Source organism: Lissotriton helveticus, chromosome 7 (genome assembly GCF_964261635.1).
Source record: "Lissotriton helveticus chromosome 7, aLisHel1.1, whole genome shotgun sequence".
Taxonomy (NCBI): domain Eukaryota; kingdom Metazoa; phylum Chordata; class Amphibia; order Caudata; family Salamandridae; genus Lissotriton; species Lissotriton helveticus.
The window spans coordinates 1,435,186,044-1,435,211,367 of NC_136068.1; the positions used below are offsets into that span (position 1 = coordinate 1,435,186,044).

Genomic DNA, 25,324 nt, shown 5'->3' on the forward strand with positions numbered 1-25,324 from the left:
AAACTCTCATTCTTAAACAAGCAGGCATCAACTACCACCTATACGCTGATGACACCCAAATCTATTACAACATTAAAACTCACGCTGACATCTTACACCTGAACAACTCCCTTCACAAGATTAAATCCTGGTTCCAGTCAAATCATCTCAAACTAAACCCAAATAAAACTGAAATCAAATCAATGGAATCCCCAAGGTCTACCTTGCTCCAATTAAAGCTGTGCTCAACCTTGCAGCCAGGCTCATCACAGACTGCAAACGCTTTGAGCATATCTCCTCAGTTCTCAAATCTCTTAAATGGCTCCCTATCAAAGGGAGATCAACTTACAAAACGGCCTGCATTACTTATAAAGCCCTCCACCAAATCACTCCTCACTACCTATCCAAGAAACTCCTCATCGCTGGTACCACTCGTCCTCTGTGAAGCATTAACGCCCTCCTCCTAATCCCACCTCTGCACAAAAAGAAAACCACACAATCTCGCTCCTTCTCTGGCTATGCTCATCCTATCTGGAATACCCTGCCGAAAAACCTGCGCTGTAACCCCTCTTACGCCAGCTCCAAAAAAGACCTCAAAACCCACCTCCTTAACTACTACTGGGGATCCTAACCTGTGCCCGACTCCTTATCTCTTTTCACTATACCATATTTATCTCCGCAATATATGGCCCTCTTCATGTACTCCACTCTACCTATATAACCTGTATTGTATTGCTCTAATTCCTGTTTCATTCCTCCTTGATTTTGTACTTTATGTTGTTTCCTTCTTTGTTATTATGCTTTTTATACCATGTTTGCCTTATACTATCCTGATCATGTAAAGCGCTCTGATAGCCAGGGTATATAAAACTTTTAAAATAAAAAAAATAAAAAAATAAAATTGCTTAGCCATGGTAACAAAAGGACAACAAAAACGAATTCAGAAAAATAGGACGTATGAAAGCAAAATATGTAAATGTAAATGTAAATGTAGTATACTTGTAAAGCGCACAGCTGCCCCAGCAACGGGGCGTCCCGGCGCTGTATAACTCTGGGGAACCCGTCCTGGCTTTCCCTGTGGGATGGTCCCTTGCTGGGAGTCCCCAAAGTGGAGCCAGGCATCCCCGGAATTGGTGGGGCCGTTGTGGAGATTAGGCAAGCTAATGCCCAGAGTTGCCGAGTGGAACCCCTGATTAGAGTAAGCACCGAAGCGAGAATTATCGAGTCCGCTGACCAAGGTCCACGACCCTGCCGCGTCGGGAATTGAACCCTGGTCCCGGGCTGACTTCTGCTCTCAGGCCTGCCGCCTCTAACCAGTGAGCCACACTACTCCACCACTGTGGGCATGACCCAGCAGAGAGGACCACGTCAAACTGTGATAATCTCTACCTGTTACATAGAAGTCCTGCTATTTTTGCCCATATCTTTTTGTCAAATGTCAAAAAGGATGGATTCCTAAGGCAAGTCAGTTTTCTTTAGGACAAGTCCAAGGTGGGGTATCCAATTGGTTCTCTAAACAATGCATCCCTGGCCTGGGCAGTTTATTTGGTCATGGCCAAAGACCCTTGCCTGCGCAATAATTCCATTTTTGGGAGAATCTCTACAAGATGTTTGAGAGACCAGATTGTGAATCTTCTGCCAAAATGCCTTGCATAAAATTTAGAGGCGGTTCCTCCTTTAAGGCAAAGGAGCTTTGCCCCACTACTGGAACTGTAAGCTGAATTAAAAAAAAATGATAATAACAATCGTTATTATCATTTTGTTTTCTCTATTCAGCTTTGAATACAAAAACAAATGAGTTTAAAAAATGATAATATCGATCGTTATTATCATTTTATTTTCTGTATTCAGCTTGCAGCTGAAGCCATGGCGGCCGGGTTGGGCTCCCCGCTTCACAGGGGGAGGAGTGGTGGCTGCACCTAAAGTGTGCATGATGGTTTTGGCAAGCCGCCTCGGGCGGCCAAAGCTTCATGCACACTCTGCATGCTTGGAGAACATGCACAGCATACCAGCAACTGTATGAGTGCCGAGCCAAAGCACTCAGACCAATCTCGTCACTGCTAAGGCAGCATTGTGATTGATCAGAGAATTCTGCAAGGCTGTGTGTTTCCTGCGGAAGGAGAACAGAGGATAGAGGAAGAAGAAGAGTCGGCCGGCGGTAAGTGTTTTTTAAAATTTGTATTTCCCACCCCCTCCCTCCGACCCCCCTCCAAGCCCCACCACCTGTGTTTGGTAGCAGCCGCTACTGGTAAAATGACCAATAGAAATTCCAACATAATATCCTATTGTGCTCAGTTTCCTGAGATGACTGTTAAAACTACTTGGGTGGAACACATCACAATGACCTTATTTCGAAGAGGGTTAAGGGAGGAGTTAAAGGATGAAGTGGCAGGATTTCTGCAGGCCTCTCCATTTTCTGAACTCCTAGATCAAATTCTCCTGATATAACACAGACTTAAGGAGGGGAGAATGGGAAGGTGGATATATCAGAGGTTCTCTTCTTCTACTTCTCCTTGAGTCTTACAATGGACTGAGTCTCCAACTTTGTCTACTGATCCTTCACCAGATGAACCAATGTAGGTTGGGTCCTCTAGAGGCCCATTGTCCCTCATTGAAAATAATTGATAATATATAGGCTGTGTCTCAATTGCGCAAGCCCAAGTTATCTGCTGCAAGACTGTCCTGTATGACCTTTTAGACATCAAGCAAACACCAGATCTAATCCTTTATAAGGGATAAAGGGGTGGAAGATTCTGCTTCCCGTGGGGTTTTCAGTTCCTCCCATGGGTCGCCTTCAGACTTGTTCAAGTCAAATTTAATTCTGCAAATCCATCCTATCAAGTTCATCGCTGTCCAGCTCTGTTAGATTTGGATGCCTCTGGAATATATTTGGGTGAAACTACAAATTCCTGTCATGATGCAGTTTTCACCAGATCATGTACAAACCATCAATAGGTCTCCATCTACAGGATAAATCAAAGCTTGTGACCTCTATAACTGTTTGTCTCTTAGTGTCGCTAGGTGATCATAAGGAGATGATTGCCTTTGATCTGATCATATCACCGAATTATGCCATTGTGCCTGGGATACCTTGACTGGAGTGACACAATCCATACATCAGCAGGTAATCTAAGATTGTGTCTCTTTCCTTTCAGTTCTTTCAGTTCTGTAGCAACAATTATTGTTCTGACAGAAGCTATTGGGCTTTAGTTCTGCAAGTACTTTCTGAAGATCAGTCCCACTAAACTATTGTACAAACCTTGTCCACCCTCGGATATACCAAGAATTCTGTGATGTTTTCAAAAGCCTACCTTTGTGTCACTTCCTCCTCCTAGGGACATGGACTTTCTTCTAGTAGGGCCACACCATCCAACTCCAGAGCCAGAATCTCATACATAAATCTTTGTAAACATCATATTTTCCTGTCTTTGCCTAATGGAGCTCCTCTTTTCTTCCCTCAAAAAAGTAAAGCAGCTAAGAGCTCCTAGTGACTATTCTGGGTTTAATGAGGTCACCATAAAGGACTGTTACACACTTCCTCTAATCAGTGACATTCCTGAGTCGGTCCATGGTGTCAAATATTTCACCAAATTAGATCTCCGTGGGGCTTACTAACTGCTCCTGTTAAAGTGGAATATGGCCTTTTGGACACCCGTTGAACATTATGGGGCATTGTTACAATGGAAACCATACTGTAAACACTTCTTTAAGCTCAATGTGAGGCCTGCTTAATCTTTCTTTTATCCTGAGTGCAGGATGGCAATGGAATGCTGCAGTCAATCATCTGTGCTCCCTGGTGTGGCATTGTAACCTAAGGGACTGCTGGTGGCTATTCACAGCCGGCTGTGGACCCTGTATGATTGGTGAGGCCTAGCAGTGTTGGATTTGTGGCTGGCTGCCCCAACTGGACTTTTGTGGCTGCAGAGCTCCAGATGAGGTTGGAGGGCATACTAGGATCTGCTGTGGAGCCGGCAATGGGCATCTGCTGGTTCCTGCACCTCGGGGGCAAAGTTGAAATTATGTTGGAATAAGTGGACCCAGACAAAAGAAGGAGGTTAAAAGGCCGCAAATAAGGGAGTGCGGTATCCCCAACCTGCACAGCTGTCCTTAATAGATCCTAGAGGCACATTGGCCGCCTGAGTATTTTACTGATCCCATTTTGCCGTGATGGGTCACTGCTGTGCACAATTAGGAGGCCTCTTGCCCCTGGGGTGCTTTAGTGACATTGTGGGACTCTACGGCCACCGATTGCGCAGGTGCCAAATACTTGTTTGTTCTGGCCATATCTTTGTGCACCTGGTCCTGCTCAGTGCCTCAAGACTGCAATATTCCCTCCTCTTTTGGGGGTTTACTTCATGGTGGGCCTCTTGCATGATATCTATCCCTGACTACCTGCCTGGCCCTTCTTGAGGTTGTCCTAGGTCTGTGGAGGTGCCCCAGCTACAGTGGATACACCGCGCAACTTGACTATCCTGGAACTGTAGCCCTACCTGGGGCAAAAATGTATGTTTGTGTATTTAGTCTTAGCCCTTTACCAGTGGCAACTGGGCTGATTTTGACCACAGTTGCCAAATTGTCGTCCTTTGCTACTTGAAATTTCAATTATTGTGAGGAGTCCCAATCAAATAACACTCCTTTTGCAGCCTAGAGAGCTGGGTATGAATGCACTGATGCTCTGGACTCTGGGGTTTCCTGTCGAGGCTGTAGAGACATTCTTCAATGAATATGGAGTTAGTTCCAGGTAAATACCATGCCCCCAAGTTTTCTTCTTTTGTGAAGCGACCTGTTCTGGATGATTTCAAGCCCAAGGCCACTAAGCATCCCCTCTCAAGGGCATGATGGAGTCACCGTCATCAGCACTCACAGTAGCCAACCCCTTTGGCAAGTGGCGTATACATTTGAAAAATATACAGGGAAATTGTATATGATTTTGCAAGTGATCCCAGACACTAAATGTACCCTAGCAACAAAGATTGACTTAGTCAATTTGCTTAGGGGGATCATAGAAGCTCACAGCGTATGTGGACAGTAAGGAATCTGTGCTGACCTCCATGACCCAACATTGAAGGAGGTGCAAACACAATTAAAACCCTTAAATCCAAGTTAAGAGATCTCAAGTTTATTGCTGAAGACTGCAGAAGACATTCTCAGTCCTTAGTCCTTGCCAGTAAAATTCCCAAATTCTTTTCAATGTAGCCGGCCAACTGGGTTCTAGGTCAGTCTTCTCTTCCAGGAATAGCACCTTGTTTCATTGTTGCTCATCTTCTCAATTACAAAGATTGTGAACTCCTCCTGCAGCTTTCTCGCATTTTTGGGTAAATGCAACCACATTTACGTGTATCCTTATTACACCACTTAGTTACAAAGTAGGTGCAGCTCTTACGTGCAGTTAAACAACAATTGCGCCTTATTGGCTTGATGTATGCTCTATTGTTGTTCCCTGTGAGATTCAGGGTGATTGAGGGGGACAAGACACACATTTTTCAGTTGCTGGGTGAAACATGGTCCTGGATGAACTTGAAAGGCTGATGGTCCCCCTGGAGAATGAGGCACAGGATCAGGCTGGGAATGGATACTCTTGGGGGTGGAAGATAGGCAGGAGAAAGTGAGGCCACTCCACAGACCTGCTGCCGTCCAATAAGAATGCAAGGTTATGCCACACATCCTGCAACAGAGCAAAACAAGTATTTGTCAATCCATGAGATGATGATGGATCAGGAGCCCTGGATTCCATCGACTCTGAAATTTAACTGTTGAGGAGTTCTGCCTTAACTCCAGCAGTTGCTTGTAAGGAGCTCTGTATGTTGTGTTATGTTAAAATGCTAAACAAAATGTATAAAAAAGGTACTTTAGCTTTTGAAGTTGAGAAAACTAGCTATGCGATATTATTAACTAATAGCCATGGGTTGCTAGAATTGGCTTCAGGCCTGGAGTCATATTCTATGCATTGCTAAGAGTCTCTGTGGGTGGCTGATTATGTACATGAATGTAAAAAATATTTGGCAGCAAATGTAACAAAATTATTTGTGACCCTATTCCTGCTCATAAATGAATTGATGTATGTTTCTGTTTCCCTTTGAACCTTTTTTCAACACATTAATTTAATTATATACTTTTTTGAAGGTTAAAAACACATCTTTCTGTTTTTTTTAGTATAATAAGCACAACATGTCCAGTTGGAAACCATTTCTTCAAAATGGATCTGTGCCATATGGTATCTGTTCTGCAGTTGACAAGGATATCATTGAAAAAACAAATTTTACAAACCCAGGCAAGTAACAGAAAAATATGTAATCAATGTGAGCCTAAGGATTGACACTGCAATGGTTTGTATACCACTGTTATTCCAGTGTCCCGACTCTCTTGCTGTACAGTATTTAGAATATACTATCTGTATTGGAGAAAACCTCTGCAAACGATTTGCTTATTTCTCAATGCATTTTGAATTCTGGGCATCGAGATTAGTTTGTTTATGTCTATGCCCACACCAATGTGTGTGCTCTATTACCCATTCTGTCTTCATAAAGGAAGCTGGAGATATTTGCACTGTGCTCCCATTTTCCAAATTCCAAAAATGAATGAACTCAGTGGGAGCTCCTCCAGCAGTTATCCCATTTAAGGGTATACCACTTCCAAGATGAGAGGCATTATAGAATATGTACCTTTGTAGTGTAGTTCCTATATTCCCAATAGGCTCTGCGCAATGGAATAACACAAACGATAGTTTAGACGTAGGACTGAGGTCGCATTGGGTCTCTATTGAATATGTTAGACTTAATTATGAATGCCAGCTAGCTCAGAGGTCACTAGAAACTTTCTCGAGTACACAAGAAGGGATTAGTTTCTGACAACCGCATAAACATGACAACTTTGCTCCCTCCAGAATAAGGAGTATACCTCCAGAGTTGCGGAAACAATAGATAGCTATTTTACTTCAGTCAATCGTGCATGCTTAGTTTCACCAGAAGTGCAGAGAAACAGAGAGACAGGCGTTTTCAATAAAAGAGGTTATTTATTGAAAAATCTTCTTTCTCATGCAAGAGAAGTGAATTGCTACAATCGCAATACTTTTTGTAAAGTAAAGTGCGTACAGTAAAAAGAGTATTACAAAGTATTACTGTAAAAGCATGGTATGGTTTGTAAGCCATACGGTGTTTAAAATGGTTAAAATACATACAATGATAAAATAATGACTAACAGTACTCAACTGGTGCTTCTAAGATACGCCTACCCCGGTGTACCTAACCTAAGCCTATTACATGTGAAGGAGTAAGTGAGATGTAGTTAGAGTTAAGATAGTTTTCTGCCAAGAATCTGAATCAAGAATTCTCTAAGGGTCTAATCAGCTCCGTACCATGGTTATAGAATGAAGGAGGTCTTGTATTTCTCTCTCAGGACTCGATCTCCCAGCAACCCGCAAGGGTGACAGGGAAACACTGGAGCTGGATTTCTCGGCAGGAGAAAAGACAGCGTCTCTCTCAGTGTGTCAGCGGGAGGGTAGGCTTCCTTCGGCACTTGCTACAGAAGGGCGTCGGGCAAGTAGATAGTCGATCTGCTCCAAACCACCGTGTGTTTTGCTAGGGCAGATGCTGGTATATTTATACCTGGAAGGTGTTGAGTTTGACGTAAGGGTGGACATAAGACGTCACTAAGAACTCGCAGTTCTTTCAGGACTCGGTGAGTACTAGGACAAATCAATACTGAAGCAGGGGGAATTCCCGGGCTCCTGGAGGCTTGGTTTGTTTAAGAACACGTTGTACTTTCTAGGAGTCTATGGGAGTAGCCTTGCCGTATTTGGACTGCATTGGCTATGACTTAATATGGGTTTGATTCTTATGCCTATATACGGATATGATTTGATATAACCACATGAGGGCAAAAATCGGGAATATTTAACTAGAGTCCTAGATTCATCTACAACACCTTCTGCATCCTGATTTCAGGATGGCTACTGTCAAATGCTACTCTCAATAGTTGGATGCCAACCACCCATTGCCTTATGCTTCCCCTTGCTCCATAGCCATCGCCTACCAATTACCAGAGCTATAAAATACTGCATACACTATTATGAAGGTATCTTTTATGTATGTTTACTACTTTGGTACATTTCCTAGAATTTTTTTTAGAGTTGCAGGATTCAGTTTTCTAAACCACTTAACATTAAGGCCTCAGTCAATGTGCCAACCCAAATCAGAAAACTAGTTATAGTGAAATCAATAAACTACCTACTGAACACAATTTGCTTAAGATGTGTTTTAGTTATTGCTTAGTCCCACAATCATTATTAAAGGACACTTAGTGTAACAACAAATCCACTCAAAGATCACTAAAAATGACACACACTGAAATTTCCACAGGTGTGGTGTTCTTTTAATGGAGCAATGAAATTCTGACCTGATCTCTTATCCCTTGTGGTGTGTGTACCAGCATGTCTCCTAGGCTGCGTCTCTTTTTGTGCAAGAACATTGGTTTTGGGAAGTGTGTGTTCCAGCTGTTCAGCATGCGCCAGTGCTTGTTGAACATATTGCTCACTTGGTTGGATGCACTGTTGAAGATTGTGATGCATATAGGTTGGTCTTCCTTCTCTTTCAGTGGAGGGATCAACACGTAATGCCTCCCTGCGGTTGCGTTTTTGCTTGTTTCATAGCTTTGCATACAATCTTTTGAGGATACTTCTGTACTTCCAGTTTTGAGGCCGGATTTTTTGACTTTTTTGTATAATCACTCATTTTTGTACAGTTGCGTGAGCCTCCATCTCAAGAATTGATCAACAGGGAGATTTTCCCTTAGGTGTCTAGGGTGGAATCTGTCAAAGGGGTGTAAACTGTTTTTTGCTGTGGGTTTGAAATGGATAGTTATTTAAGCACCCCTTCTCCTGGGAAGATGTTCAAGTCCAGAAAGACCAGCTAGGTTGTAGATACATTGTGTGTACATTTTAGGAAATCATTCTGTCTGTTTAACGAGAGCAGAAAACAGTTTGCTGTTTTTTCATCACCCTGCCAGATGACCAACATGTCGCTTATAGGCCTTTTTGAAAGTGTGATGTTAGTGATATATCGGTTTTGTGTATCTAGGAGCTTGTGTTTTTCAAGGTGATGTACATAAAGACCTGCTACACTGTGTGCGAAAGTGCTTCCCATGCTAGTCCCATGTTTCTGTAGGCACAGACTGTCTTGAAAACTAAAAAAATACATTCTCTGTCAGTGTCCTCTTGCAGCATTCTATAACTACGTTGAGCAGGGTTTGGCACTCCCAGTCTATTTCGAAAAATATGTCCTCTATAATGTTGAGAGTTTCAATGTGTGGGAGACCTATTTAAAGACTTTCGATGTCCAGCCCTCTTAGCAGTTGTTTGTCAGGTTTCAAAGGCATGTTTTGCAGAATTCTCAACACATCTTTGATGTCTTTCTGGTGTATACTATGTATCAGTGCTTTGTATGATTGCTCTAAGGAAAGCATTGGCAAACCAGGAAAGATGTTCGAGGATCACACCTATTCCAGAGACGATGGAGCATCCTGGAGGGGTCTCCGGGTTCTGGTGTATGTTGGGAATGGTGTAGAAATAGGAGGTCATTGGATTCTTGTAGATCAGAAAATCACTTTCCTAACGGGATTTCGAGCCATGAGCCAAAGCTTACTGCGTCATCTTCACTATGTGTATCCTAAGCAATTCAGTAGGGTCGCAGGTTGGGGGTTCATAATTCCTAGTGTCACTGAGTAGACAAAGGCATTCTGTCTGGTATGCTTCTGTGGTTTGGCTAACTATGCCTCACCTTTGTCGCTGCTTTTCTTCCCACATGTTTGTTGTCTGCTAGCTCTCTGATCACTAACATTTGTTCTTTTGTGGTGGTGTGAAAGATTTTGAGTGTTGCAGGGTTGATCTCTACTATATCTTTTGAATTAGCTTTTTCAAAAGCGAGGATCGTGACTGGCCTGTCGGTGATGGCGGGGTTGAAGTTAACCCTGGGCGGCAAAAAGCTTTGCAACACTATGCGGTTTGCTTGTTCCGCATGCTCACGTATGCTCGCAAGATGTTTTTGACGTTTGGCAATGCGGATTGTGTTTGGGGGGAAATATCGCGCAAACTTCACCATGCAGTCGCCAGGGGGAGCGGCCATCTTGTTTTCCTACTCTTTGCATGGTTCTGGGGCTTGTTTCTAATCATGCTTTAATCTTTCCAATCCTTTGTTTTTTACACAGTTTTTCTGATTTTTTTTATTTATTATCTATCCCTCTCTCTCCCTATGTGCATATTTAGCATTTTATTTCTACTTTTACTGTGTTTTAAAAAAAAATTCTACTGTTTTAAATTACTTTCATTTTTTATTCTCCTACTTCTTCTCCTGCCTTTAAGTTTTACTCCTACATTTTCTTTTCTGCCCTGCCCACCCAGAAACATGGCTAAGGGTACCACTATCTTCTCCACTAGCAAGGGGAAGGTGCCTGCTGCGAAGAAGAGCTACCTTCCTTGCGGCAGATGGCACCTGGAAGGGATGCAGCCCAAACCCTTTTTACATACACGGAGGTGGCTGCTCTTGTTTTTTTTATTCACCGCCATCTCCCCTTGACCTTGGCAGCAGGTGTCAGACCTGGCTCTGGTTACCCTACCCAGGAGGGTCACTGCTGGTGGGCGAGGGTGCACCGGGCAGTGGACTTGGTGAGTAGCTAATTATAGTAGTATTGAGTGTTCTGTGTTACTGTTATTGCGAAAACAATTTTTTTCCCAAATAGCAAGAATGCTGCTGCTTACATTGCAGGTTAGTTACGTTTAAAAATCTTCTGTGATTGTTATTTTTCTAGACACTAGACAGGTGCACAGTGCTACTAATCTTACTTGTTTGAAACTTTGCGCTCGCTTGGGCTGATTATGTAAGAGAGTTTAGAGAACTTAGTTAGGTAATGCTAGAGAGATTCTTGTCCTTTCATTCTTTTCTCCTCCTGGAACTATGATCTTGGTGTATTGATAGGTAGTTTAGTTACTTAGTATTAGTTGGTAATCCTCCGTCACGTGCTGCTGAGTGTGGACTCCAGTCCTTAGTAGAACTTTTTGTAGTTTGTTAGTGAGTGAGTTATCTAGCAACTAAGTCATCATCAGCAGAACATCAGCAGCAACCAACCAATAATTTGGTGTATGCAAATGTATGCATGCGTCCTCCATCTATGCATTTTTGAGGAGTAAAATAAATGGAAAAGCTGACTTAGTGACCAATGGGCCCGTCTGGAATAGGTGGGCTAGGTTAGGTGGTACTTAGGTTTAGGATTCTGGAATCAGAATGGAACACTGGATTAGTTATTAAATAATAACTAGACGGACCGTGAATCCCGCAATACTACTAGTCGATCAGATTAGATAGGACAATTTTATTGCAATTGTTTTTTCAAAAAATGTTTTTTTTTTAATGTTTTAAAAAATATTTTATTTGTTTTACACCAATCATCAATGATTGTCTCTTTTTTTATTATTGCTTACATGATCAGCACCCAGGTGCAAGAAGATGGGGTTGGAGTCGGCGAGAGCTAGAGAAGATGTCGCCTGGGGCCAGGACCTCTCCTCTACCGAGGGCTGTGCTGCTGGTCGTAGTAAGTGCTCTTGTTGTTAATATTACTAATTATATTTCCCTAACTTTTACTGCAACTTATTTTTTCCGAACTATTATTTCCGTTTCCTAATTCTATTTTTTACCAAATCTTCTTCAATCTATCTGTTTCTAAATTCTTGTTATCCCTGCCTCTCAACTGCCTCTGCTCTGACTCTCTGTACTACTACTATTAGTATGTCTGTAGCTAAGCTTGCCCAGTTGGCCACTCTTTATTTTCAAAACGTTTTACAACTCAGATTCACCAATAGCTCTAGCCACTCCTTTGGGTTGCCCTTTTCTAGTCTTCTTATGAGGCTTTTCGACAATTTCTACCAACAAAACTTCCAACCAGATATTTTACTATTTTTTATAGGATAGGACATACTACTACTGTCTACTCTACTCTAGTACCTGATTTGTACTAGTGATGTATGTGGTATATGTATGTATTTTAACTGTTTTTTCAATCTTGCTAGTAAAAAAGAATAAATAGGGGGAGGTTTATATGCATCTACAAAATGTGTAATGTTTTTTCTATGCGTATAAACCACCAGTGCTGGGGCCAACGGTGTGGCAGGTGACGCCAGCCAGGAGGGAAGCAGCAGATGTGGCAGATGCCGCAGAGGTGGGTGAGCCAGCAGCAGTGACGGTCGGTGGTAAGTTAAACATATATTCCTCACTTATTGACAATAGTTACACACTCGCTGCAAGGGTGTACACTGCATGTTGGAAGAGAGAAAGTAGTTGTGAACAGTGGTTGAAGAAGAAGACACCCTTTACTTAGCCTTAGAGCAATAGCATTAGTGGCCGGAGTTGAATAAATAATGGCCTCTTCTATCTGACTTCAACTCTGCTGGTAAAGTTTAATGGAGAAGACTAAGAGTCAGATGACCTTGATAGATAGGTTGAAAGAAAAGGGAAAGAAGGATGGAAGGAGGAAGGATGGGCGAGATGTAATATATGACTGGCAGAGAAGGATGCATGGGATGTATAGGTGGCTGATAGGAATCAGATGAATGGGTGGTTGAATGATGGGTGGAAGGTGAAAGAAAAGATGCCTGCTTGGGTGGGTGAAACTGTATGGGTGATAGGAAGAATCCTCCGGGGGGGTTTCATGGGTCAAACTCAAAGGCAAGCAAGGAAGGAAGGACGCATGGGAGGTGGTTTAAAAAAAATGTTGTTGGTGAAACTAAGAATTATTGAGAGCTGAAGAAGAATGATAGACATGTTTACTTTGAATGGATGGATGCCTGGATGGTATTTAATCATCATAGCATAGGTGGATGAAGAGTCTTTGGAGAGACTGTAAATGAATAATAAACTGCGCCAGAGTAGCAAAGCCAAGGAGAGTAGAAGATTAGATTTGAAGAAATATGAGGCTAGAAGAGCAATGCAATGGTTGGTAAATGGAAAAATCGCTGTGAAGAAAAACAACAGGACTGTTTTTATGCAAGGATTTTGATTCAAGGTTCTATTTTCAGGATACTCCCTTGACTCACAGTAGTTTGCAAGCACAGCATATATATTGTGTATGTATGCTATCAAGTGCATCCCTCCGACTCCCAGGCCCACTCCCTGCCTATGTCATTTATTTTCAACAGTGTCAGCCAGGCTGCCATGGGTGGTCTATCGGCTGCATGTTTACACAATCAATAAAAAGTACCTCATGTCTTCCCATATATAATCAATGATCATTTGGATCAGATATCATCTACCTTGTTGTAGTAGTCAGGGTGATAGCGAAATTGAGCAGTTGTGTTTAACAGAGTATGGCCAGCCATAATAGAAAAATATGATGATTGTGTAGTCAGCTTCCCCACCTGCAGACAGTAGTAAATAAAAATAATGTGAGTCTGCAATATGAGTATGTTTGTCAAGGGCACAAGCTCACTGAGCTGGCATGCCGGCCACAACAAGGTTAATTTAGCTAAACAAGAGAGAGAAGAAAAATACTGGTCTACTCCATAGTGCCTAGTAGTAGTAATGCCTGAAACTCCCGTTATGTACTTTGCTTTCTAGCGCTACTGTGTCACTATGTGTAGAATTAACTTTGTGTTACTGTTTTCCTAGGAGTATTGACTACTATAGTCTTTTTTTCATTCATGATATAGCTATTCCTTTCCAACAAATAAAATCAAGACCGGAAGGAGTTGGCAGCCATGGCTAGGCGCCGGAAGCTGGAGGCCATCTGCAAGGAATATCAGCGGCTGGTGGTTCTGGCAGAGTAGGAGGAGGAGGCGGCAGCTGCTGGAGCCTCATCCAATGCCCCGGTCCCCAGCTAGGCCCCTCCAGTGGTACGGCGTTACGGTCTGGCAGCTGCCCGCCATGCCTCATTATTCAACACTTCTGCTCCCTCTGCATGCAATTGCAAAGCTTTAAAGCACCGCATGCTCCTCCCGATTGTGCTTCTAGAGGAGCAGATAAGGGTCCTGGAGGGTAACAAGTGAGCACACCGATAGAGATTCCGTCGGATTGCCCCTTTTTTTATCTTTTTTTGGTGGGTGGGATTTGGGTGTTGGCGTTGGGGTTTATATTTATTATTTATTATGGACAATTGTATTCACCGGACATTGATTTAACTCTTTCTTTAACTTTTTAGACATTGGTTGGGGTTAGTGAGAGGGATGGGTCAGGTGTTGTGAGATTTTTACATTAGTTTATTTTGTTAGGGGATTAAATTATATTTATACTTAAACTTTACATACAATGTACATTTTTGTGGGGGGTTACTCTTTTACTTCACATGGTTTCCTTTGCTGCTGGAACTACCTCATTTTGGTGTCACAAGGTAACGCAATGATATAATCAATCCTTCGTTGGTAAGGGCGTATCTCTAACAATTTACTACACCATGTGATGTACACTGAGTCTTTTTTAGTTTTTAATCTCACTCACCCATGGTATGTCCACCAATACCTTCCAATTTGGTAGTATTTGACCTTGCATGGAAGTCACTGCACTATTGGTGGGTAATATTGTTTTCCAGATGTTTTCTGGAATTGTAATTTTTCATAACTCTTACAGGTCTCAACAATCAATGTCCCTTCTGGATCTGCAAAAAAAACAACGCTGGTGACATTCACAGTGCTCAGCACTGGCCTTGTACTAGTGTTAGAGTTTTAGAGTATTCACTCTTGTAGACACTGGTCCTGAAGAATTGCCGAGTGACCCATTAGGGGCAGAAGGCAAGAAACATGTCGACCACAATCACACACTAGACCCTGTGGGATCATTGTTATTCCATACAGGGCTTACACATTTAAATTATTTTAGCACACCCAGTGAATAAAATGAGTTCCCTCAGGGCAGTACTAAATCTATTTTAAGCCACCACTCACACTCACACACTACCTTGACCACTCACACTCATGCACCAAATGGCTGTCTCTTAAAAGATCTCTGGCAAATAGCCCCTTTGTGGGAGCCCGACGGGCATTGCAGCGCCGGCCCGACGAGGAGCACAGCCCAATGATGAAGCATGACACCCTTCTAGGTGTGGAAGGCATTCCATAAAAGACCTGTTCTGACCTCCCCCACTGTTAGGAACGGCACATTATTTTGACTTACGTATCTTCCAGAAGCGTTGTGCACAACCTCATGAAAAGCTCCAGGTTCCTTTTTTGATTAAAGGGTCATCCAGATAGGCTTGGACCGTCTGCTCAATACTCAGGGGTGCTCCGCTTTGCTCGGTCTCTTTTGCCTTAGCTTCAGCACTAGACCTAACAAGCCCTTGCTGTAGAAACCATTCCTGTGCCGATTTTGGCGGGCTGATGCTCCTGTTCTTGTTGATATTGAAGTTGTTTTTGGTGTTGTTGGTGATTTTGGCTGTTGTGAGCCAACTGCACTGCCCTCAGGCTCTGAAGTTGAACTTGATGCAGGCTGCCCTGCAGTTCTTGTTGTGGCATGGAGTAGCGGGCCTCTAATTGGCGGCGTTCTTTTTCTAATTGACTGGCTTCCGCAGCTATCCAAGTTTTGTACTTGGCAACGTCCACTTCTGAAAAAGGAATCAATGTTCAGTACTGCTTTGTACTATGGATCCAAAATTGTGGCAGAAATGTAACGCTTGGATGATACGATTTCTCTTTGCACCCTTGCATTTTCAGATAAGCGAAAGTTTGATCTCTCCACCAACTCATATGCTTCTTTTTTTTCTTCCACACCTGCGTACATTTCAGACACCCCCTTCAGCGGTTCCTGTAGCATGTGCAACAATGGGATACCTTGACTCCTTGCTGACTTCATATGTGAAGAATTCGAAAGGAGGTAGCATTTCTGTCAGGCATTTAACTAGGCCCCATTAGTTGATCTCAATGGACATGCCTCTCACAGTAGCATCCACTTGTTGCATGACATATTCATTGACTGGTCTGCACTGCTCAAATAGATGTCCTAACATGCAATAAGTTGAGTTCCAATATTTTGGCACCTCTTGTATGTGTGCTTTAACTGGTAATCTATGCTCACATTGAATGATCCTGCTTCTGGGCTTTAACAGACTTTAACCGGTAATCTATGCTCACGTTGAATGATCCTGCTTCCGGGCTTTAAAAAAATGGCTGAAGTGTGTGCAGATTCATCTGCAGGTGGTCAGTAAGTTGCTGACTCAGTGTTTTTTCAGAAAGTGTTGAACAATAATGTTAATGCAGTGTGCTAAAAACAGGACCCTGAAAAAGCCACCATTGGACATGGCCATAACAATATTACTGCCATTGTCTGTGGCAACAAAACCAATATTAAGCCCTCTTGAGTGCAGCCATTCAAAGACCTTGCTGTTTAACTCTTCCAATATGTTTGCAGCAGTATGAGATTTCTCCATGGCGAACATGGCTACAGTTGCATGTTACCAAGTGGCATTAAAATCTCAGCACTGTCAACACCTCCAGATATCTTTTCTCTAACCCTGACAAAAGAGATCCAGTGTGCAGTGATGCACATGTAATCAGTGGATTGGCAACTGGTCCACATGTCTGTTGTCAGGTGGATAGTGTGAACAGCACTATGCTGAAAATCTTGTCCAAGCAATTCCAGCATGTTGTGATGTAGTGCTGGAACAGCAGCTCTGCAAATTAGGACTGCCTGGGAACCTTCCATTTTGGGCAGATGGCTGTCACAAATTCAAGAACCCCCCGCCTTACACAAAAGAGTAAGGGAGGAGGTTCAGCGGTAACATTTTAGCCAATTCGCATTATACAAACGCGCCAATGGATGGTTCATTCCTACTGCCCCTCCAACCTGAACATGTTGAGAATGGTAGGCTGGATTTTTGTATTTTCTGGTGCCACTGATGCAGGTGACTTATTGGTGCCAGATGCTGTTAGGCTCAATGCTGCACGTTTTTATTGTTGCCGTACTCACTTGCTTTTGTTTTTCAGGCTTACTCTTACTCTTGTGCCTCTGAGATGTTGCTGAGGCTGATGAGCAGGTGGGTGGTACTAATGCACTGCTGGGGACAGGGCTACTCTGTGTTTCAGAGAAAATGTCACCCTCTTGTTCACCTTCCACCGTGATCATATCTTCTACTTCTTTATCACCACCAAAAGCAATGGGTGCCTTTTTTGGCCTTTTAGGAGTGCCTCCCACTGGATAAAGTGGTGTTTTTTTGGTTCCGATGGGATGCTTGGCCTCTGGTACCATAGTTTGCACCAAGCTTACCCCGACTACACCTTGTCCACAAATGGACCATATATCAACATTCTCCTCCTTACTGCTAACCGAAAAGAAGTCCCAAATTAGGCAGGTGAACATTCTGGTGCTGCTGGTGGTACCACTTGCAATGCTGAATGAACTGGAAGGTGGGCGTGGTGGAGTTTAAATTTATGCAGATGAAGTACCTACTTTTACTGAGGTTGTTGTGCTGGATTTAGGTCACTGCCGGGCCTTTGTAAATGGAAATATGGAAGCTGCAGGTGGTGTTGGTGTTATCTGTGTTGGTGGTATCCGTGTCACATCCCTCACAGCAATTTGGGATGGTGTAATAATGTCATTCTCCACTGGGCAAAACTAATGTCCATGATAACTGGTTCATCATCATCTTCCTCTACTTCATCTACCTCCATAACTCTAAGGTTTTCTGGATCCGTCCTTCTCTCATGGCGTGTCTTACTCTCAGACTGAGGTGGTGGCATCCAATTGGCATCTAGATCATCAGATGGGGTGCTTGCAGAAGAACTCGATGGACTTACCCTCCTTTTCCTTGTTGGAGCTCTGGAAGACAATAAATCTTCTGAAAGAGTGGCTTGCTCTTCTTCCTCTACAGTAAGCTCTATCTCCTGAACTGCCCCTACTTCGGAAGGAACAACTACTATTGTGGGTGGAGGTTTCATCTGTTGTTGCAGCTGTTGTCCATCTGAGTTTCCTGCGTTGATTGGGTACTACTTTGCGATAACGATAAGTCAATTTCAACCTCACTGCTCGTAGGCTTTGTTTGTTGTGATTAGACTGGCTGCCTCTGCTACAGACATGGGCCTGGGCCTAGATTTAAGGGATGGGTCCACTGATACAAGGGTGCTACCCCAGCTTGCTTCCAGCACAAAAAACATCTAGGGCGACACACCAGTCTTGGTAGGTGGCAGTTCCTTCTTCTCACTGGCAACTTTCTTGGTACTGGAGGACCCGGTACCTTTCTTTGGAGCCATCTTATTCAGATGTCAGCAACACGCTGCGGCACAAGTTGAAGAGTTGGCGGTCTATGGCCACACGTCATGTGACGTCATGCGCAGCAGGACTTCTGTCTGGCAGTACAGCGGGTGATGATGACATCTCCTTCTCAGTTTTTTGTGCACTTAAGATCAAAGAAGCCAGAAGATCATCAGTGAAACGTGGAATTTGTTGTTATGGTTTAATTCCTCCTAGTGTGGTCACACTTGTTCTTGTTATTATTAATATTTTTTAATTTGATTAATTCAGTTTAGTTATTAAAAAAACATAACAGCAGTGTAGCCCTTTGTGATACTTTGACAACTAGGGCTTATATGGTGCACTGTGTACAGTCAGGAAGGATAGGAAAGAAGAACAACAACAAAAAAACTGAAATGTAATGGAACCTGTTTGGCATTGTGCATCACGTGGGATGCAGCATTCATGGAGCTGCAGATGGCAATGGGGAATAAAGCAGTGAGCCAAGAGGAACAAAGGAAAGACATGCAGGCCTATGGCAAAAGTAGATGAGTGTACAGATTTAAGGCATCCACAATGCAGACCATTTGATACTCCTGCATATGTAATAATTGTCAGAAAGAACCAAAGACAACAACCAATTTAGCAAAAATACACAAGGTTAACATTTATTAAGTTTTTGAACCATGAAAGGAAATGTATATTGAATCATTCATTCACTTTCATATCCATCATACAAACTCACAACCATACTGAAACAGATTAAAAACATTGGTATAATGATAACATATTATCATGAATTAATTAATTGGCACAACATTTGCAAAACACTATCAGAGAGTGGCACAAATTCAATTGACTGGTGGATTCAAAATAGCAAAAGTAGCACCCTAACTAGTACTACCACCACAAAATGGCCACTAGCCACCTGGTCACTCAAAGTAACAACAAGCATAGGCCTGTAAAACAATTAACTCAAGCAGGCCCCATAAGGCCAGACAAAGAGGGCATACTAAACAACACAGAGTTAATGCAACAATGCAAAAACAAAAAACCACAGGGCTAAAAAGGGTTTGCAAGTTACACAACAGCCACACCACACACATCCAACAAAGGCATTTATTGAACACACATGAAAAAGTGAAATACCCCCAAAAAACAAATGTTGCTATTCAATACAATGCCATCCAGGCCTTAAATGATGTTTAAATTCAACAGAACACCACAGAAACAGTTGTTTGATGCACCCATGAGGAGCTCCGGGCCTACTGGCTGAAAGGCCTAAAGTATTTGCAGACTACTGGGCTAGTAATATTAAAAAAGTATTGCAAATTAATTGATTTAAAACTTTGGAGAAAATGCAGTGAATTGTGGAACATATTTCTTTTACAAAAGATAGAAAAATAGTTACAATGAAACAACTAGGTAGGTTCCTACTGAACTACAGGCCACGCACCACAATGAATTTTTAAAAAACAATGAAAAGTACCAAAAACATGTAGGTGCAATGCCCCAATCAAACAAACAGCACCAATTTTCTTACTTACTTGTGAAATCTCAGATTCAAAAGTCCCTAAATCCAATGATATATGATGCAGTAGCCACAAAAAGTGATCCTTCCAGCTCCAAATCCAAATGAAAAGGCACTTCCTTCCTCTTGAAAAAGGACTCCTTGCACAAAAAAGTACAGCCAAATGTCAATCTGAGGAGTTCTTTTTTATCAGAATCACTGTTTCGAGAAGGTCTTGTTGCTGCTCGAGAGAGATTCTTCTCCAGATTGCAAATTCTGCTTGTTCAGGTTCGTGATCTTCGCAAAACGTCCGCCAGAAGTCAGATTGCATGCCTCAATGATGTGTTCGCGATCGCACACTCTCGCAGGAATGTGCGGCCAGATACCAATTCTCATGGCGCTCGCAAACAGATGGGAAATCTAATCGGCGATCACAGGCATCCTGGTAAGTCGCTCCATGGTGCGCGAAAACGCATTTTGAGATCGCGAACACAAAAGAAACTCCACTCCGCTGAGGAGCCCGGAGTTTTCAGTAACTATGCATGCTGCAGAGTTGTCAAAAATCTGCAAACTCCACGAGCGGAGTGGATTTTACCACCCAGGCTTAGTTGAAGGATGATTTGAGGCCAGTATCCATAACATCACAACTCAGTTTTGGTTTTTTACACCTTTTGTAACAAACTCAAATAGTCTTTTGATTCTGCCCTCTTTCCAAGGGCATCAAGATCAGGCGTATACATTGATACTCCAACCAGTATCTTGTATGGGGTGTGACCACTTAATACACTTCTAGTCAGATTATTTAATGTTCTCTGGACATTGTACTGATTATGCAGCCAATCTATTCCTCTATTCAATACCCAAGTAGTCAAGGTTGTATAATCATACCATTAGCGTGTTTCTTTATTCTGTTCCATTCAAAGCAGAAATGGTGCGAATATAGCAGTTTTACTCCTTGAGCAGGCATAGCATTCATGAATGCCTTAGCAGCAAATGCAGGATCATTATCTAAATGAAAGATATGAACTGCTCCCATGGCTACTAAGCCCAGCAAATCTTCTATGACTTCTCAGGCAGAGCCTCATACGTACAGGAATCTGAAGCATGAATCAACAGCAAACAATATGTATTTATATTGGATTACACTCAGGATTGAGCTAACATGGCGGAGGAAAATTACACATATGGGTCAGTTGCAGATAGTAAGGGGAGTCAGTAGTGGTGTAGCAACAGCAATGTGTTTATCTGTTGACAAATAGTGCATTGCTGCACATACTGCTTTTTTTGCTTTAGACTAATGTGCCCACCAGCACTGTAGCTGGTGCATTGATTCAGTAGCATTTATTCCAGTATGTGCAGATGCAATCATCTCTACTAGCATAGATTTAATCAAACCTAGCCTAACTCTTTCATTAGGAAAGTGTCTATACCTATTACTAGTATAAAAAACATCTTGTTTTGCCTGAAGTGAGATTGTATGAATCTTTAGAAGGAATGCCAGCTGGATGTTTTCCCCATTCAAAGTTGGTTGTATTGCTGCCAAATGTTTGCATCAATCTTTGCTTAAAATCTAGTTATAATAGAAACCTTAGAGGTTTGCACTGATGTTTTTTTAGCCATATCCTCAGCACGGTTCCCTTTAGCACATAACGCTTATCCTGAAAGACAGTCATATTTCACCAGTTACTTATTTTTTTATTGCCTCTCCTTTTCAATCTCTGAATCAGTTTAAACACCAATCTACATTGTATCTTTGCAGACAAAATGCTGAATTCAATACTCTTATTGTGGGAGGTGCTGTATGTTCTTTCTGTAATGCAATTCTCGAAAGCACGTATTTCTGCTAGCTGTGCTACTGAAATCTCCTAATACCCTTGTTTACGTGAAAAAAACTGATGTTGCCATCTTCATAATTTCCCTGCGCTGCAGGACAAGGAGGAAAGCATTTCTTTTTAGTTTCAAACACAGGCTGTGCAGAGACATCTGTGTAGAACAGTCTACTATGTACTTGAATGGGTAAGTAGTAGGAGTTTGTGGGAAATATACAGTGTATTATAAAACATTTTGTGTGCAGACTGTAGGGTCATAATAAAATTGTATTCCAAGTGCATTTAAAAAAGAAGCCCACTGCACCCAAAGAAAGTGTAAGTTGCAATCATTTGATATATTTGCTTTAATCGCTGCCTTTAGGGTAGGTAAAGGAGAGACTATAATGTTTAGTTTCCCCTTTGCCAAAGGGCACTCTTTCAGTGTGGCTGTCTGCGTTGCAATAAGGCTTTTTTCTGTAGTAGTGGATGTATTTTCAGCAGAGGCGTGAATGTTGCCAAATAGGGTGGGATACTCTTTTGTGAGCTCCCAACCACTGTGCTGGATCATCCTTAATCTGTGGTGCTGGCGTGGAGCCAAGGCTGCCCGCTGTTACTACTGCTCCCCCATACCTCTCCCTAGCCGGACCCCCAAGGCTGCATGTAAGCGCCAGAACCGGGCCCCAGGGGAACTCCATCTGAATGCCTGGGGCAGTGTGGAGTAGGGTGAGCGATACTTGGACCGAGAGACCCTGTCCACTGAACTGCCACAAGCTGCATTGCTACTCGGAGATTCTTAAACCTGCATCTTCCTTTGGCACCACAGGCTGCTGCGGCTCTCACGACCTGGCTTCTGTTGCCCGGAGCTGGGCCCCAGGGCAGCTACATTGATTCACGTGGGGCCATGTGAAGGAGACACCTGAGGCAGACCCCGGTGTTGCTACAATGGAGCACCCAAGCCCATTAGGGGAGAAGAGTGCCACTGGAGCTGCAGTGGGCATCCTCGGACTGGCCTCCTTGTCCACTGAACAGCCCGGGACTGCACAGCTGCCCTTAAGGCTTTTGCATTTCTTTGGCCCTGTGGGCTGTGGCAACCGCGGCCTCCATGACTTGTCTTCTGCCACTTGGGCTCGGTGGATAACGAATTGGTGCCAGGGACCCTGGACAACCTAATCCTGTGATGCCTGCCACCCAGAGGTGAAGAGGTCCCATGTGATATCATGCTTCATTGAGACCAGAGGTGCAGGTTCCTGAGGGGATGCTGTTTCACCTCGCCTTCTACCCTTCATAGCCTGTCACTTTGTTGCTTGTGATGCCCCGCCACAGTTTGTGGAGGAGCAAGCAGACCAGGAGGCCCTTGCCCTTCCTGCCTATAGAACACGGTTGTTGCTCCTCCACACTTCGCAGCACCACCCTGGCCCTGAGATGTGGGATGCCATTGTGCGGGAGTTCTGGACTTCCTGAGGCCTGTCATCTTTCTTGTGAGGATGGAGCCTCCTCTCCTCCCATTGGTGAGGCCCGCCTACCTGACCTCTTCTCCTGTGTCACCTACCTTTGGGTGAGCCCAAGATCCACTTGCCCGTTGGATTCAGCCCTCTGCTGATAAACGGACACCATGGACCATGACAAACCCTCAACTACCCATACACAGACCAAAGTTGGCAGATACATGGCTCCCACCTCGGCCACCCAGGGGCCTTCGGGTCTACCAGACCGGCCTGCCCTGCCTCTGACCCCCGATAACATTGATGTCCTTTTACAGGCCATCCACGCCTCCCGCTCTGCACTGGAATTCAAGATTGACGAGGTGGAGGTGGAGGTCTCCTTCTTGCTCCAGGATCTAAAAGAGATGATGAACAGGGTCATGGAAATGGAGGGTCAGATTTCTGAACTAGAAATCACAGTATTGTATTGTATAGTATTTGTAGCACTGTTAAAGTGCATTAGACCAATCAACGCATTATGCAGGACAGAGTATTGAAAGAAAGAAAGCTGCACAAAAAAACAGAAAAAGAACAAGGGTTAATCTGCAAAAAACAAGCTTTAACTTAACAGAAGCTAACTAAGGATCCTGATATGTGCTGGAAGGGAGTTTCAGAGCCTGGTAGCTGCAACACTGAAGGATAGTTCCCCCCACCTAGCTTTCTTACACAGAAGAACCACCATCATATATGGAGATAATTCAAACGTAGAGTTTGAGTGTGGAGGGTTTTGTGAGTCAAGCAGAGTGCTTTAAAGCACACTCGCTTCTTTACTGGCAGGAAATTAAGAGATCTCAGTCCTTTTCTAACCGAGGAGAATTTGTGAATACCTGGGTGTCGAACCGCAACCATTTGGGTGGGAAGAGTTCCACCTGTTTTTGGCAACCAAAGGTTAGTCTAGATGAAGCTATTGGCTCCAAACACCAAGATCTCAGTTTTCTCTCCATTTATTTTTGGACAATTCTCCCTCATCCGGCTTCTGATCTCTCGCACACAAGCCCTGAATCAGTCCACTACCTCATCCTAGTCATCAAAGGTGAAGATGATGCTTTGCGTATCTTCCTCATAGGAGGATCAGGAAACCAAAAGAACATTCTAGTTTTGCTAGAGGGGATACATGCAAGTTAAATAAAGTGGGGATCAGGGATGACCCTTGGGTAACCCCACAGGGAAGCTGAAAGGGGTGCTCTAAATTCTCCACAACTGACTGTGATTGTTCTCTTCCATAGGAAGGATTTCAACAATCTGATAGCCGCATCCTTCAGCACTGCCTGTTGCAGCCTGTACACCAACAGTGATTGAGATATGGTGTCAAAGGCTGCTGACAGGTGAAGCAAAACCAGGATTGCTGTGCCTCCCTGATCTACTTCTCACTGAATACTATCAGAGGTATCTAAAAGTGCTGATTCAGTGCTATAATTTCTCCTGAATCCATTCTGAGAAGAGTCCAGGAGTTCTTGATCTAATACGTATTTACTACTTAGCTAACTCCTGGTTTAAATGTTTGTCAAGATCTTAGCAGGAGCAGCAAGGAAATAGGGCACAAGTGTTTTAAATTGCTTGAGTCTCCCTCAGACTTTTTCTTTTAGGGAACTTCAAGAGCCTCCTTCAGCCCTGGGGGTACACCCCTGAGTTCAAGCCATCCTGGTAAATTAGCTCCAAGGCCTCTGCCATCAGATAAGGAACTAACCGCAGGACCCTGAAGTGACAGAGGTAATTGGAAGAACCCAAGGTAGTGCCACCTATAAAGATTGTAATGGTAGGCACCGTAAGTGGGGAGAATCTGGCTAACCATTAGGGTTTAAAGCTTAGTGGCTCCACCTTCCTCATCTACAGGGCTATTGGTGATGAATGGAAAGTCAGCATACATCTTTTTGACCTTAATCTTGTAGAGTTCTGCTACCTTATTGCCGAAGACCTGGGAATTTTCCACCCTCTGGTACATGGAGGGTGACATCAAGAGGCATACAGTATTAAAAAGTTCTCTTTGGAAATTGATGGCTGACCTTATCCTGAGGGAGAAATATGCAGATTGGGCTATTTTAATCTCACTTTTATATTTCAGAGTAAGCTCCTTCAGTTTCATTAGAATGCATAGCTTTCTCTTATGTTGCCAGTCCATAGTAAAGTGTGCTTCCCCCTTTTTAATTACCCCCTCCCGATGTGCCCAAGGTGGAATTTTTGATTGAGTTTCAGCCTTTTTCTTAATATCCCCATGTCTATCCTTGACTGAAATTATGAAATCCTTTTCTACATTTTGTAAAATGCAAGTTAAATATGACTATGCGCATATACTGTAACTATATTTTGCGTAGGTTGAAAAAATTCACCCATTATTTCAGCCATCCGTGAATC

General features: G+C 43.2%; 1 protein-coding gene across 2 annotated transcripts in view; it reads left to right on the forward strand.

The window, feature by feature from the left end:
- Positions 1-25,324, forward strand: part of LOC144767454 (cytosolic phospholipase A2 gamma-like) — an 892,628-nt gene that overhangs the window by 328,881 nt on the left and 538,423 nt on the right. For both annotated transcript variants that reach the window (XM_078650877.1, XM_078650878.1), the window contains one exon: positions 6,133-6,250. In XM_078650877.1, the coding sequence (XP_078507003.1) occupies positions 6,133-6,250 (118 nt within the window). The remainder of the gene's footprint in view (positions 1-6,132; positions 6,251-25,324) is intronic.